Source organism: Hemitrygon akajei, chromosome 24 (genome assembly GCF_048418815.1).
Source record: "Hemitrygon akajei chromosome 24, sHemAka1.3, whole genome shotgun sequence".
Taxonomy (NCBI): domain Eukaryota; kingdom Metazoa; phylum Chordata; class Chondrichthyes; order Myliobatiformes; family Dasyatidae; genus Hemitrygon; species Hemitrygon akajei.
Genome location: NC_133147.1, coordinates 21428194 through 21445394, shown reverse-complemented (window position 1 = coordinate 21445394; position 17201 = coordinate 21428194). Strand labels below are relative to the sequence as shown.

At 44.4% G+C, this 17201-nt stretch overlaps 1 protein-coding gene across 6 annotated transcripts in view; it reads right to left on the bottom strand.

Annotated features, from left to right (window-relative positions):
* LOC140715944 (uncharacterized) overlaps positions 1 to 17201 on the bottom strand; it is a 62653-nt gene that overhangs the window by 7249 nt on the left and 38203 nt on the right. For 3 of the 6 annotated variants that reach the window (XM_073028532.1, XM_073028528.1, XM_073028530.1), the window contains exons 2-3: positions 4879 to 4982; positions 3743 to 3799 (exon numbers count right to left, since the gene is read on the bottom strand). In XM_073028532.1, coding sequence (XP_072884633.1) covers positions 3743 to 3799; positions 4879 to 4905 — 84 coding nt within the window. In that variant the 5' untranslated portion in view covers positions 4906 to 4982. Of the gene's footprint in view, positions 1 to 3742; positions 3800 to 4878; positions 4983 to 6969; positions 7072 to 10619; positions 10763 to 13639; positions 13750 to 17201 lie in introns of those variants that run through there. The other 3 variants (XM_073028531.1, XM_073028529.1, XM_073028535.1) reach the window with 3 other exon arrangements.

Below are 17201 nucleotides of genomic sequence, written 5' to 3'. Positions count from 1 at the left end.
CACGTGTTCCACCAGTCTGTTGTCGCCAGTACAATCTTCTATGCGGTGGTGTGCTGGGGCAATGGCATCAACACGGTTGATGCTAACAGGCTCAATAAACTAATTAGAAAGGCTGGACACACTGGAGGCTGTGATAGAACAAAGGGCTCAACGGAAAATCCTGGCAATGCTGGACAATGTTTCTTACCCTCTACATGCCACTTTGACTGAACAGAGGAGCACATTTAGTAATATTCTAAGACAACTGTGCTGCTCCAAAAAGTGTTATACGAGGTCATTCTCATCCTTGGCCATTAGGCTCCTTCATGAGTCAACCAATAGATGGGGATCTGATGTAACTTATTTTTCATTTTTTCTTCTGTCTCTGCTAATATTTGTACACTTGTACACTTGTGCATGTGTAATGCTGCTGTGATGTTGTGATTTCCTTTGGGATCAATAATGTATCTACTGTATCTATATTGTACAGGTGAAACATAAATTATACACAAATTATATGCAAGTCTTTTACAACAAAGAACACAATTACTATGAAGAAAGGCCATTTTAGTGCCAGCTGTTCACAATGGTCATAATGTAGTGATCAGGATTATACCATTTGATTCAAGAACTGAATGGTTGATGACACAACCCCAGTGGTGGATCATCTTTGATGATGGATATTGCCTTCTTGAGGCAGCACTGACTGTATACACTACCATGTTGTGTGTTGGGAAGTGTCCCAGAGTTTACCATACACAGACAAACACATGCTCACACTCTCTTACACACACACACACACACACACACACACACACACACACACACACACACACACACACACACACACACACACACACACACACACACACACACACACACACACACACACACACACACACACACGTAATTGGGTACAGGATTGGAACCCGATGTAGTTTTCTGATGTTGTAGCCCATCAACTTCAAGGTTTGATATGTTGTGCATTCAGAGACGCTCTTTTGCACTCAAAAGAGTTGTTTGAGTTACTGTCATCTTCCTCTCAACTTGCACCAGCCTGGCCATTCTCCTCTGTCCTCTCTCATTAACAAGGTGCTTTCACCCACAGAACTGCTCCTCACTCAATGTTTTTTCAATGTTTTTTGTTTCTCTCAATGTTTTTTGTTTCTCTCAACGTTCTCTGTTGTGCATGGAAAATCCCAGGAGGATCAGCAGTTTTCAGGGATCCACCCAGTCTGGCACTAACAATCATTCCACACCCAAAGTTACAAATCACATTTCTTCCCCCATTCTGACGCTTGGTCTGAAAAACAACTGAACCTCTTCACCATGTCAGCATGCCTTTATGCATTGAGTTGCTGCCACGCGATTGGCTGATTAGATATTTGTATTAACAAGCAGGTGCACCTAATAAAGTGGCTACCGAGTGTAGAACAGTGTAGCACACGATATAGTGCTGACCTTTTAACCAATCCTTCCCTCCTCCATTTTTGTACCATCCTATGTAAAACAATTTTAAGTGTCCCTAATGTACCTGCCTTTACCACCACCCCTGGCAGGACATTCCATGTACCCGCCATTTTAAACATAGGACAATACAGCACAGTACAGGCCCTTTGGCCCACAATGTTGTGCCGACCCTTAAGCCCTGCCTCCCATATAACCCTCCACCTTAAATTCCTCCATATACCTATCTAGTCGTCTCTTAAATTTCACTAGTGTATGTGCCTCCACCACTGACTCAGGCAGTGCATTCCACGCACCAACCACCCTCTGAGTAAAAAACCTTCCTCTTATATCCCCCTTGAACTTCCCTCCCCTTACCTTAAAGCTATGTCCTCTTGTATTGAGCAGTGGTGCCCTGGGGAAGAGGCACTGGCTGTCCACTCTATCTATTCCTCTTAATATGTCATGGAATATGTTTTTCTTTGACAGCAGCACAGTGCTGGATGGCCGAGTGGAGATATGTCTCTACCAAAGGAGGTGTAAGGCACTCCTTCTCTTGCTAGCCACCCTTGGGAAAGGAGTAGCGCCTCCTTAGCAACCCCTATTGTATTGTGCTGTAGGTTTTCTATGTTTTACTCTGTCTAGGCCTTTCTACAATCAAAAGGTTTCAATGAGATTCCCCCTCATCCTTTTCCCAAATTCCAACGAGTACAGACCCAGAGCTATCTAATGTTCCTTGTATGTTAACCCTTTCATTCCTGCAGTCATCCTTGTGCACCTCGGCTGAACTCTCCAATGCCAGCACATCTTTTCTTAGATGAGGAGCCCAAAACTGTTCACACCAGTGAGGCCTCACCAATGCCTTATAAAGCCACAGCATCACATCCCAGCTTCTGTATTCTAGACCTCTTGAAATGAATGCTAACATTACATTTGCCTTCCTCACCACCAGCTCTACCTGCAAGCTAATATTCAGGGTGTTCTGTACAAGGACTCCCAAGTCTCTTTGCATATCAGATTTTTGGATTTTCTCTCATTTAGAAAATAATTTGCACATTTATTTCTTCTACCAATCTATGCATTTTCCAACATTGTATTTCGTTTGCCACTCTCTTCCCAGCGACATCTTACTTGCTTACTCGCAGCAAAAAGCTTGCTTGCAGCGACCTCTCAGCCACAGAGCATCAGATAAGCAGTATTGATAAGAAAAACGTCAATGTACATGATCTTAAAGATAACGCATTTAGTACCAAAAAAGTCCTTTTCAGTGCATTTAGAACATGGGCAGCATGGTACCGCAGCAGTTATCACAACACTTTACAATACAGGCGCAATTTCCCACGGCTGCCTTTAAAGAGTTGGTACATTCTCCCCACGAGCATGTCGGTTTCCTCCCACAATCTAAAGATATATGAGTTGGTAGGTTAATTGGTCATTGTCAATTGTTCCATGATTAGGCTAGAATTAAATCGGGCAATTGCTGGACAGAAAGTGCCAGAAGGGTCTATTCCAAGCAGTTTGTCAATAAATAAATAAAAGCATAGAACATTAAAACACATTACAGGCCCTTCAGCTCATGATGTTGTGCCAACCATTTATCCTACTCTCAGTAATTAAAGTTCAAAGTAAATTTTATTACGTATACAAACGTTTGTATAAATATCACTACATGCCACCCTGAGGTTCCTTTTCCTGCAGGCATAATCAGCTAATCTATAGAATTGTAACTGTAACAGGATTAATGAAAGATCAGCCAGGGTGCAGAAGAAACCAAACTGTGCAAATGCAACATAAATGAAATAGCAATATATACCGAGAACATTAAACAAGTTAAAGAATCCTTAGAGTGAGATCATTGGTTGTGGCAACATTTCAATGATGGGGCAAGTGAGTGTAGTTATCCCCTTTTATTCAAGAGCCTGATGGTTGAGGGGGAGTAACTGTTCTTGAACCTGGTGGTGCGAGGCCTGATGTACTTGTACTTTCTATCTGATGGCGGCAGCGAGAAGACAGCATGACCTGGGTGACGAGGATCTCTGATGGTGGATGCTGTTCTCCTACAACAGTGTTTCATGTAAATCAATCTAACTCTTCAATACCACCTAGCCCTCCATTTATCTATCATCCATGAGTTTGTTAAACGCCTCTAAAAGACACAATGAGGAACGTGGATAGGGAAGGGTTAAGAGGGACATGTCGGGCCTGAAGGGATCCAAACTGACCACTCACCACAGATCGCATGAGGTACAAAGGATACCAGCCAAATAGCTCCCCCCATCCCCACCCAACACCCATCCAAAAGAAAAGTCTTCCTCACCAAGTCACTGGAAGTTACGTGGACGCTCACTTTGTAGTCCTTGGGGAATGACTTTATCTGAAAGAGAGAACCTTGGCTCAGAACTGGGAGATGCCCCTCCTTCGGGATTACCCACAACCCTGACTGCAGAGCGTGGTTGGTGAGCGGGAGAGGGATGGCGCAGAGTTCAAGCCCAAGGCGCTTGAACAGGAGAGGTCAGGAAAAAAGGTGTTGGAGGGAATGGGGAGGGTAGGGTTTACAGAAATGGGCAAGGGAGTGACAGCCACATATGGGTTTGTATAGGAGGTCAGGGAATGTAGATGTTATTGAGATAGGGAGGGATTTGAACAGATGGTTGGGGAGTGTAGGGGTAACAGAGATAGAGAGGGAGCTGAGGGTGCGGGTTGAACAAGAGGACAGTGTGTAGGGGTTACAGAAATAGGGAGGGGGCTGGGGAAAGTTTGAACAGGAAGAAGGGGAGTGTATGGGTCAGAGTTAGGGAGGGGGTGAAGGAGAGGTTTGAACAGAGGACACGGAGTGTTGGTGTTATAGAGATAGGGAGGGGTTTGAACAGGAAGAAGGGGAGTGGAGGGGTTAACGAGATAGGGAGGGGCCCAGGGAGAGGTTTGAACAAGAGATCAGGGAGTGTAGGGGTTGCAGAGATAGGGTGCGGGAAGGGTTTGAATAAGAGGATGGGGTATCTATAAGGGTAACAGAGATAGAGAGGGGCAAAGGAAGGATTAGAACAGGAGGACGGGGAGGGTAGAGGTTACAGAGGGGGTGCGAGGGAGGGGTTTGAACAGGAGGACAATAGTGTAGGGGCGGAGGAGGTAAACAGATGGGAAATGTGAGCGAGGGAGGGGTTTACACAGGAAGAAGGGGAGTGTAGGGGCCAGAGAGGATGACAGACTGTGTGGGGAGTTGAAGGCCAAGGATGAGCTTTTGCAGGAGAATGGGGTGTGAAAGACTTACAGAGAGACAGAAAGGCACGGATGGATGGGAAGAGGTGAGAAGGTTGGACATCTGATAACTAGGAGCAAATGTCAATGGGACCTTGGTCAGTAAAGCTGGTAGCAATGAACACAGAGAATCATTAGAGAATCACTCCCCACCATTACCACCTCCGAAACTGCTGTAGAGCCATTAGATCTACTCACAAGGTCGGTCTTCTGAACTGCTGCCATAACATTTTGCAAACTACTTGGGCAGTGATGGCCAATGGTTACAGAGAGCGACAAGGTGAGAACCAGCCACACAAAGCCTGCAGGTAAAACACAGATCTCCATCAACACAGAATTAGACACAGATTACTCTCTATCCACACCATCTCATCCAAACATCTGGGCTCAGACTCAAAGTGAAGCTCCCTCCACACCATCCCATCACATACCCCATGGTCAGTGAATATCCTGTCAAGTCGAGTTTATTGCACAAGTACGGTGAGGTACAGGAACAAGGAAAGACATTTGAAGTAAATTTATGATAAAGTGTGTATACATTTATACTACCTTAAGATTCAAGACTGTTTAATGTCATTAACAGTAGTCAAGTGCAAAGGAGAACAAAATATTTGTTACTCCAGATCTGACGCAGCACACAAAAAAATAATAACACAAGAAACACAATAAAATTAAAAAAGACACAATAAAGATAAATACCTTAAGATAACTTGTATATGTAGATTGATTGAATGTCTGAAAAGTGTCTGTACATAAGGTGACTGCCAGGAATTGATAAAGTAGTGGTGGTGGGTTAGTGGATGGAGGTGTTGATCAGCCTTACTGCTTGGAGAAAGTAACTGTTTTTGAGTCTGGCATGGATGTTATAAGTCCATAAGACATAAGAGCAAAATTAGGCCATTCAGCCATCGAGTCTGCTCCGCCATTCTATCATGGATGATCCCAGATCCCACTCAACCCCATACACATGCCTTCTCACCATGTCTTTTGGTGCCCTGACAGATCAGGAAATTATCAACTTCTGCCTTAAATGTACCCACAGACTTGGCCACACACTGTGGCAGAGAATTCCAAAGATTCACCACTCTCTGGCTAAAAAAACTCTTCCTTATCTCCACCTGCATTGGCAGCTTGTCCACACTTTCACCATCCTCTGAATGGAGAAGCTTACCCTCATGTTCACCCTTAACCCATGACCTCTGGTTGTAGTCCCACCCAACCTCAGTAGAAAAACCTGCTTGCATTTACCCTATCTATAGCGCCTAATGACGACTTCTTTGCTTGCATTTTCGATGTATATTGGATACATTTCTCTGACATTAAATGTACCTTTGACTTATACCCCTCAAAATTTTGTGTACCTCTATTAAATCTCCTCACAATCTTCTACATTCCAAGGAATAAACTCCTAACCTTTTCTAACTTCCCTTATAGTTCCTGGCAACATCCTTGTAAATGCTCTCTGTACTCTTTGAACCTTGTTTATGTCTTTCCTGTAGGTAGGTGATCAAAACTGCACACAATACTCCAAATTAGACCTACCAATGTCTTATCCAACTTCAACATAACATCCCATCTCCTGTACTAAATATGTTGGTTTATGAAAGCCTATGTGCCAAAAACTTTCTTTTCAACCCTATCTACCAGTGACACCACATTCAATGAACCTGTAATCCAAAATCCCTTTGTTCTACCACACTTCTTCAGTGCTCTGCCATTCACTATGCAAAAGCTACTCTGGTTGGTCCTACTGAAGTGCAACACCTCACACTTGTCTGCATTAAATTCCATCTGCCATTTTTCAGCCCATTTCTCCAGCTGGTCTTTGCAGGCATATACAGGAGAAAAAAAGAAATACAAAAGAATTTATGGAAACTATACTTATGAAAGTCTAACTAACAACCAATTTCCAAAAGAAGACAAACTGTGCAAATAAAAATAACACTGAGAGCATGAGTTGTAAAGAGTCTTTGTGAGTTTCTAGATCATAGAATTGGTTCACAGTATTGGTGAAAGAAGTTACCATGGCAGTTCAGGAGCCTGATGATTGAAGGGTAATAACTATTCCTGAACCTGGTGGTATGGGACCTAAGGCTCCTGTACCTGCTGTATGTTGGTGGAAGTGAGAAGACAGCTTGGCCTGGATGGTTGGTGTCCTTTTTTATTTATTTATTGAGATAGAGCGCGGAATAGGCCCTTCCGGTCCTTCGACCTGTGCCACCTTGCAACCCCCGATTTAACCCTAGCCTTATCATGGAACAATTTACAATGACCAATTAACCTACCAACCTGCTTACGGTCTTTGGAATATGGGGGGAGTTCGGAGCATCCAAAGGAATCCCACACAGTCAGCAGTGGGAATTGAACCCAGCTCTTCTGTTCTGTAAAGCATTGTGCTAACCCACTAGGCCATCGTGCCACCTTTGATGATGGATGCTGCTTTGTTGTAGCGGCACTCCATATAAACGTGCTCAATGGTGGGGAGGATTTTGCCTTTGATGGAGTGAGCTGTCTCCACCACTTTCCTGGGCACTCCAGGTCGTGAAGCAACCAGTTAGGATAGCCTCCAGTGTGCATCAATAGAAGTGTGTTGATTTTTTTTTGGTGACATGCCAAATGTACTCCAGCTTCAAATAAAGGAGAGGCATGGCCATGTCTTCTCTGTGACAGCACTATATGTCGGTCTCAGAGACGAAGATCAGAAGATTAGCACGGTGTATGGAGTTCATGAAGGTGCCTCCGTCCTGTCAATCAAAGCAAGCATTAGTGATATATAAACAAGACATTCTGCAGATGCTGGAAATCCAGAGCAACACACTTAAGATGCTGGAAGATCTCAGCAGGTCAGGCAGCACCTATAGAGGGGAATAAACCATCAACATTATGAGGCTGAGACGTGGCACAGTACCGTAGTGGTTTGTACAACACTGTACAGTACCAGCAAGCCGGGTTCAATTCCTGCTGCTGCCTGTAAAGAGTTGGTACAGTACATTTCCCCCATAACTGTGTGGGTTTCCTCCCACAGTCCAAAGGCGCACTGGTTAGTAGGTTAATTGATCATTGTAAACTGTCCTGTGATTAGGCTAGGGTTAAATCGGGGATTGTTGGACGGTACAGCTCGAAGGGCCGATCCTGTGCTTTATCTCTAAATAAACAAAAATAAAAAATCTATGCAGTGGAATAAACAGTCAACATTATCAGGCTGAGACCCTTCCTCAGGACTGGAAAAGAAGGGGGAAGGAGTACAAGCTGGCAGGTGTTAGGTGAAAGCAGGTGAGGGGCAAGGTAGGTTGGTGGTTGAGGAAGATGCAAGCTGCTGGGAAGTGATAGGTGGGAGAGGTAAAAGGCTAAAGAGGGATGAATCTGATAGGAGAGGAAGGTGTACCATGGGAGAAAGTGAAGTTGGAGGAGAACCAGAGGCAGGTGAGGAGAAGCAGTGGGATAAGTGGGGAGCCAGAATGGGGAATGGAAAGAAAGGGAGAGGAGAGAAATTATCGGAAGTTAGAGGAATTGATGTTTATGCCATCAGATTGGAGGCAACCCAGACAGAACATGAAATATATACGAGGAATATAATTTGGAGGAGCAACTCCTCATATTCCAAGACATCGACTGTTTATTGCTCTCTATAAATGCCCTCTGACCTGTTGACTTCCTCCAGCATTTTGTGTGTGCTGTGTAAGTGATAATAAATCTGATTCTGATTACATTTCATTGTCGTCCACGGTAACTCTGGCAGGGCTTGCAGGATATTTCTTCCTACAAAGCGAAACCTAATAGCATGAATGGCAGCGATGCTTCACTACCAGATGAGCTCAACGCCTTTTATGCCCGCTTTGAAAGGGAGAATATAACTACAGCTGTGAAAATCCCTGCTGCACCCGGTGACCCTGAGATATCTGTCTCAGAAGCTGATATTAGGCTGTCTTTAAAGAGGGTGAACCCTCGTAAGGTAGAAGGTCCAGATGGAGTACCTGGTAAGGCTCTGAAAACCTGTGCCAACCACCTGTGGAGTACTCAAGGTCATTTTCAACCTCTCACTGCTACCTGTGGAAGTTCCCACTTGCTTCAAAACAGCAACAATTATAGACATAGTTTATTGATCCCTAGGGAAATACCAGTGACTCAGAAGAATAATGTGAGCTGCTTTAATGACTATCACCTGGTAGCACTCACATTTACAGTGATAAAATGCTTTGAAATGCTAGACTGAACTCCTGCCTCAGCAAGGACCTGGACCCACTGCAATTTGCCTATCACTGCAATAGGTCAACAGCAGATGCAATCTCAATGGCTCTTCACACAGCCTTAGACCACCTGGACAATACAAACATCTATGTCAGGATGCTGTTCATCGACTATAGCTCAGCATTTAATACCATCATTCCCACAATCCTGAGAAGTTACAGAACCTGGGCCTCAATTGGATCCTCGACTTCCGAACCAGGAGACCACAATCTGTGCGGATTGGGGATAATATCTCCTCTTCACTGACTATCAACACTGGTGCATGTCAGGGGTGTGTATTTAGCCCACTGCTCTATTCTCTCTATACCCATGACTGCGTAGCTAGGCATAGCTCAAATACCATCTATGTATTTGTTGATGATACAAACATTGTCGGTGGAATCTCAGAAGGAGACAAGAGGGCATACAGGAACAAGATATACCAATTAGTGGAGTGGTGCCACAGCAACAACCCAGCACTCAACGTCAGTAAGATGAAAGAGCTGATTCTGGACTTCAGGAAGGGTAAGATGAAGGAATATACACCAATCCTCATAGAGAGAGTGAGCAGTTTCAAGTTCCTGGGTGTCAAGATCTGTGAGGATCCAACCTTGTCCCAACATATTGATGTAGTTATAAAGAAGGCAAGACAGTGACCTACTTCATTCGGAGTTTGAAGAGATTTGGTATGTCAACAAAGACGCTCGAAAACATCTAGATGTACCATGGAGAGCATTCTGACAGGCTGCGGCACTGTCTGGTATGGCGGTACTACTGTACAGGACCAAAAGAAGCTGTAGAGGATTGTAAATTTAGTCGGCTCCATCTTGGATACCAGTCTACAAAGTATTCAGGACACCTTCAAGGGAATGCTGTCTCAGAAAGGCAGCATCCATTATTAACGACCTCCAGCACCCAGGGCACGCCCTTCTCTCACTGTAACCATCAGGTAGGAGGTACAGAAGCCTGAAGGCTCCCACTCAATGATTCAGGATTCTTCCCCTCTGCCAACTGATTACTAAATGGGCATTGAACCATGAACACCACCTCACTTTTTTAATATATATTATTTCTGTTTTTTGCATGATTTTTAATCTATTCAGTATATGTATAATATAATTGATCTATTTATTATTATTATTAATTTATCTTCTATATTATGTATTGCATTGAACTGCTGCTGTTAAGTTAACAAGTTTCACGACACATGCCGGTGATAACAAACCTGATTCTGATTCTGATTCTGACATTGTTAAAGTGCTCGATCTTCCGACTAACCTTTACCCAGCCCTTGAACTGAACTGCAGCTGAAACAGACTAAGGTGGTCCATAAAACATTCCTACAGCCTCTTGACACAAACGAGGAGGTATGTTATCTTCAATATGGAGTTCTAGGATCCTCTTTGTAAGCTTGTTAAAAGATTTCAGAGGTGTGGTGATGCTGCAGCAAGCGGGAGAAATTTGCTTGCACAGCGTCACAGGCAACCAGGTACGGAACACACAGAGAACTTTAATTACATTGGAGAGGGATAAGAAGGGCATGCATTGGAATAATCTTAATCAGTTGGGGGAGTGGGCTGAGGAATGTTCAATGGGTTTCAATACAGATAAGTGTGAGGTGACGCATTTTCGTAAGTCCAACCAGCGTAAGACTTAGGACACCGGGCAGTGTAACAGAACAGAGGGTCATAGGATTACATTGCATAGCTTACATTGAAAGCAATGTCACAGGTAGCAAGGCATTAGGCACACTGGCGTTCATCGAGCTGGGCAGTGAGTAAAGAAGTTTGGACTTTATGTTGCAGTTGTATAAGTTATTAGTGAGGCCGCACTGCTGTGTACAGTTTTGGTCACCCTGTAATAAGAAAGACATGGTTAACTCAAAAGAGTACAAAGTACTCCAGTCAGCTCCAGCATGGCCACTAGCCTCCGTAGCATCCTGAAAAGGCAGCATCCTTCATTAAGGGACCCACACCACCCAGGTCATGCCCTCTTCTCATTGCTACCATGGGAAGGCACTCGATGATTCTGAATGGACATTGAACCCTTGAACACTACCACACAACTTGCTGTGTCCTATTTATTTCTGTATTTTCTATGACACTTTGACTATATATACATATATATTCACTGTAATTCACAGTTTGTATTATTAAAAATTACACTGTACTGCTGCCACATAACAACAAATTTCTCAACATGTGCCAGTGATACTAAACTTGATTCTGATTCTGAGAATATTTGTGAACACGTTGCCAGGCCTAGAGGCCCGAGTTATAGGGAGAGGTTGACCAGTCTAGCTCTTTATTCCTTGGAACATTGGAGAAGGCGAGAAAATAAATGACATCCACTCCAGGATCGCCTGCCTCAAAAACAGTTACGCTCCCCTGAGCCGTCTGGCAGATTACAACCTCCACCCATTAACCCAACCCACCACCATTACTTGGACATTGTACTTCATAGGATTGCTTTTATATTTATATTTATCGTGGGGTTTGGGGGTCTTTAATCATGTTCCTTATTTGTATCGGTTTTTTTATGCTGCATCGCATTCAGAATAACAAATGTTTTGTTCTCCTTTACAATGGTATACCGGCAAATAAGCCTTGAATCTGGAATTGAGGGGTTGACTTATAGAAGTATTTTTAATTATAATTGGCAGAGAGTTGCGTGCGTTAGGAATTGTATATATTTCAATGCAAGAAGTATTGTAGATGAGCTCGGGGAATTGATCAACACATGGAATTATGATATTGTGGCCATAACTGAGATATGGTTGCAGGACGGGAAGGACAGGAATCTCACTATTCTGGGGTTCACTTGTTGTAGACATGATGGAGCAGGAGGAATTAAAGTGGGAAAGGTGGCATTACTAGTCAGGGTAATTATCACGGCTGTGGTCAATCAGAACAGTCTGGAAACTTGTCAAGTAAGGCTTGATGGGTGGAATTGTGGAATAAGAAAGGTGACCATGTTAACGGGGGCTATTTTATAGACTATCCAACAGTCTGTGAGGAACTATTTTGTGGAGAGATTATGGACTGTTGCAATAACATATGGTTGTGATCATAGGTGATTTTAACTTTCCTAATTTTGACTGGGACTCCCATACTGTAAAAGGACTAGATGGGATAGAGTTTGTCAAGTGTGTCTGGGAAAGTTTTATTAATCAGTCTGTAGAAGTCCCAATGAGAGACTGTGCGATACTTGATCAGGGAATGAGACAGGGCAGTTGACAGAGTTTGTAACGAGGAGCACTTTGCACCTAGCGATCACAGTGCCATTAGTTTCAAAGTAAATATGCAAAAATATAGATCTGGTCCTTGGGTTGAGATTGTAAATTGGAGAAAGGCCAATTTTAATGACATAAGAAAATCTGGGAAGTGTGGATTGGGACAAGCTGTTCTCTGGCAAAGCTGTACTTGGTAAGCGGGGGGCCTTCGAAAGTGAAATTTTGAAAATACAGAACTTGTATGTGCCTGTCAGAATAAAAAGAAAGGGTAAGAGGGTTATGGAACCTTGATTTTTGAGAGATAATGAGGGCCTGGTTAAGAAAAAAAGGAGGTGCATAGCAGGTATGGGCAGGTAGGAATAAATAAGGTATTTGAGGAGTATAAGAAATGCAAGAGAACACTTCAAAATAAATCAGGAGGGATAAAAGAAGGCAAGAGATTGCTCCAGCAGACAAGGTAAAGAAGAATCCTAAGGGATTCTACAGATATGTCAGGAGTAAAAGGATTGCAAGGGACAAAATTCATCCTCTGGAAGATCAGAATGGTAATCTTAGCGTGGAGCCAAAACAGATGGCGAGAATGTTAAAAGGGATTTTTGCATCTGTATTTACTTGGGACATTGACACAGTCTATAGAAGTGAGGCAAAGCAGCAGCGAGGTCATACACCCTATACAAATTACAGAGGAGGAGGTCTTTGCTGTCTTGAGAAAAATTATGGTGGACAAACCCCCAGGGCCTGACAAGGTGTTCCCCCCGTCCCCATGGGAGGCAATTGCAGAAATTGCTGGGGCCTGAGCAGAGATATTTCAATCATCCTTAACGATAGGTGAGGAGCCAGAAGATTGGAATATCACTATGTCTCTTCTCAGCTATCTCTACACTCTCCTGTCATAAAGTTCTGGAGTCCAACATCCAGATTCATGGTATGAAACTCCCTTGACACTCTTCTAAAGTTAGACACAGCGCGGCATTCCCTCCAGATTGTCCCTTCACACACTACTGGGGTCAGAGATAGGGTGGGCCTCTCTCTGCACCAAACACAGTCTCGAGGTCAGACACAGAGTGAGATCCCCTCTGCACCATCGCATCACATGCACCCAAGGTCACACAGAATGAAATTCCCTCTACACCATCTCATTACACACTGCCATGGTCAGACATAGAGTGAAACACCCTCTTCATACAGTCCCATCCCACACTTCCGGGCTCAGACACAGAGTGAAGGTCCATCTACACCATCCCATCACAAATTCCTGGGGTCAGACCAAGTGCGAGGCTCCCGCCACACCATCTCCTCACATTCTCCCAGGGTCACACAGTTTGAATCTCTCTCTACACCATCTCGTCACACACTCCCGGAATCAAGCACAGGGTGAAACTCCCTTCACACCATCCTATTGCACACTCCCAGGGTAAGACACAGACTGAAGTCCATTATGCACTCCTGGTGTCAGACATAGGGTGAAGCTTCCTCCACACTGACCCATCACATACTCACCTCTGCAATGCACCATGCTGTTGGTCAAACGGTTCAAGTCTGCCTCGCTCCCCACAGCTGACCTGCTCTCTCTCCCTCTCTACTGGGTATCTGTTTGACACAGAAGCTTTTAAAAGCCACATCTTTGCCCATTGGCAGGAAGCTCTATTTCGCACCTCAGCTGGAATGAGGTCACAGCATCCAAAAATAGAGAGATGGCTATTAGAAGATAACTCAGCGAAAGAAGATGAGTCTTTCCCTCCATCCACCCACCGCCCCTTCCCACCTCCTCCTCTCCCACTTCACTTCAGATTAGTCAGGAGAATGGGAGATTCCTGGAACTTACTGAATAATGAACTGATTTCCCTCAAACAAATCAGGAAGCATGAGAGGCTCTGCGGATGTTGGAAATCATGATCAATTAGAAACAAGATATGCGCAGTATGTGGTTGTGTACTTCGGTAAAAGGTTGAGGTTGTTCTTGAGTTTTCAGAAGGCCTTTGAGGTGCCGCACACAAGGCTGCTAAACAAGAGTCCATGGTGTTACAAGAAAGATACTATCATGGACAGAAGAGTGGCTGACTAGCAGGAGGCAAATAGTGGGAATAAAGGGAGCATTTTCTGATTGGCTGCCAGTGACTTGTGTTCTGCAGGGGCCACTTGCTGGGTCTGCTTCTTTTCACATTATATGTCAATGACCTGGATGATGGAATTGGTGGCTTTGTGGCCAAACTTGCAGAAGATACAAAAATAGGCAGAGAAGCAGCTAGTGCTGATGAAGGAGGGAATCTGCAGAAGGACTCAGATAGATTAGGAGAATGAGCAAAGAAGTGGCAGATGGAATACAGTGTAGAGAAGTGTATGGTCATGCACTTTGGTAGAAGGAGTAAAGGTGTAGACTATTTGCTAAACAGGGAGCAAATTCAGAAATCTGAGGTGCAAAGGGACTTGGGTCCTCATGCAGGATTCCCTAAAGGTTAACTTAAAGGTTAAGTCGGCAGTGAGGAAGGCAAATGCAATGTTAGCTTTCATTTTGAGAGGACTAGGCTATAAAAGCAAGGATATAATGCTGAGGCTTTATAAGCATTGGTCAGTCCACATTTGGAGCATTGTGAGCCGTTTTCAACCTTGTACCTGGCATTGGAGAGGAGGTTTAAGATTGAAAGCTTTAATGTATGAGGAGCATTCAATGGCTCTGGGCCTTTACTGACTGCAGTTTAAAAGAATGAAGGGGCACCTACCAAATATTGAAAGGCCTAGACAGTATGGCTATGGAGAGAACATTTCCTATAGTAGGAGGAGTCTAGGACCAGAGGACACAGCCTCAGAATAAAGGGGCATCCATTTAGAACAGTGATGAGGAGAAACTTCTTTAGCCAGAAGGTGGTGTACCTGTGGAATTCATTGCAACAGATGGCTGTTGAGTCAAAGTCATTGGGGTATATTTAAAGTGGAGTATGATAGTTTCTTGACTGTAAATATGTCAAAGGTTATGGGGAGAATGGAGTTGAGAGGGATAATAAATTAGCAGATTCAAAGGGCAGATTTGCCTAATTCCACTCCTATTTCTTATGATCTAAAGCTGGAGGAAATGAATCAGTCAGACAGTATCAATGGAGGGGAATAAAGGGCCCAAGACCCTTTGTCAGCATGCCAGCCTAACCACATTGCATCCATAAACAAACGTTTAGTGGGATTCAGACCATCTCCTTGCATAAACTAAAGTAGATCACAAGCATTTATTTGACAATTTCATTTAGTTAGCGGGAGTTGGATGAAACTCGTGGCTGTGTTTTATCAATGCACCACGGGAAGAATCCTGTCACGGCTTGGTACAGCAAAGGCTCGGCATGGGACTGTCCGAAACTGTAGAGAGTTTTGGACACAGCTCAGTACATCACAGAGATCAGCCTCCTCCTGCATGAACTCTGTCTGTACTCCTCGCTGCCTCAGTAACGCAGCCAGCATAATCAAAGACCCCCACCCAACCCGGACATTCTCTCTTCTGCCCTGCCCTTTCCCCAAGTCCTAATGAAGGGTCTTGGCCCGAAACGACAACTATTTATTCCCCTCCGTAGCTGCTGCCTGACCTGCAAAGCTCCACCAGTATTTTGGGTGTGCGGATCCTTAAATCCCAGTAGCATATCTGCCACAGTAGTGTTGTGGTTAGCGCAACGCTTTGCAGTACCAGCGACTCAGGTTCAATTGCCACTGCTTCCTGAAAGGAGTTTGCATGTTCGCCCTGGTTTCCTCCGGGTGCTCCCGTTTCCTCCACAGTCCAAGGAGATACCAGTCGGTAGGTTAATTGGTCATTGTAAATTGCCCCATGATTAGGATAGGGTTAAGTCGGGGTATGATGAGCGGCGCAGCTCGTAGGGCTGGAATGGCTTATTCTGCGCTGTATCTAAATAAAAGAATAATAATAATCAAAGTCCCCACACACCCCCTCCCTCACTGGCACGTGACGTGAATGAATTTCACGGCAGAAAGTCTTTGGGGTAACTGAAGTGTATGTCTTTGCTATCGCCTTGCTCAGTGGTGGTGCCGATGCTTGCTTTTTTTTGCCGGTGGGGGCAGAGGAGATTGTTGCTCGCTGCTGCTTACACGTGGGAGGGGGGAGTTGGGGGGACTTTGGGGTTTAACTGTCATTTATTCTGTGGGGCACTTCTCTGTTTTTGTGGACGTTTGCAAAAAAAGCAAGTATTCAGTTGGACTTTTGAACCTTTGAACCCCGAACATTCTCTCTTCTGCCCTGCCCCTCCCACGTGAGTCCCAATGAAGGGTCGACCTGAAAATATGGCTGCTTTTTCCCTCCATATATGCTGCCGGACCTGCTGAACTCCCACAGTATTTTATGTGTGTGGATCAAACTCTAGGCAGTTGAAAATGCAATCGATAAAAAAGAAATTCTGCGGATGCTGGAAATCACACTCAAACACATTATGCTCAGCAGGTCAGGTAGCATCTATGGAGGGAAACGAGCAGTCTACGCTTTGAGTTGCGACAATTCATTGGGACTGGTAATAATGATAAGGAAGCCAGAATAAGAAGGTGGGGATGATGGGGGGAGGATGAAGGCTTGTCTTCATTAGCCAAGACACTGAATAGAGAATTGTATGGCACAGGCACAGACCCTTCGGCCCATGACGTTGGGTCAAAATCCTTCAATATGACTAGCTCTGACCCTCTTGAATCCATGTATCATATTTGTCTCCACTGCCATGTGTGGCAGTGCATCTTAGGTACTCTCCACCCTTGCTGGTGAGAGGCAGCCTGCCTGAGACACCAAAGTGCTGGGCTATGGACTGTAGTTTTTGATGAACTGTAGATCAAGGTCTCTTTGGGGGGGGGGGGGTGCTTTTGCTATTGCTTGCATGGTGTGGGGGTGGTCAGCACTTCTGCTGGTGCAAGTGGGAATGGGTGAGGAGGCAGGCTGATGCCACTTGTGCGTAGGAGGAGGGGTTTTGGGGTTCTAATCATTCATTCTTGGGGGTTTCTTGTTTCGTGGATGTCTGTGAAGAGTAAGAATTTCAGGTCATATACTGTATGCATTCTCTGATGTTAAATTGAACCATTTGGCCCA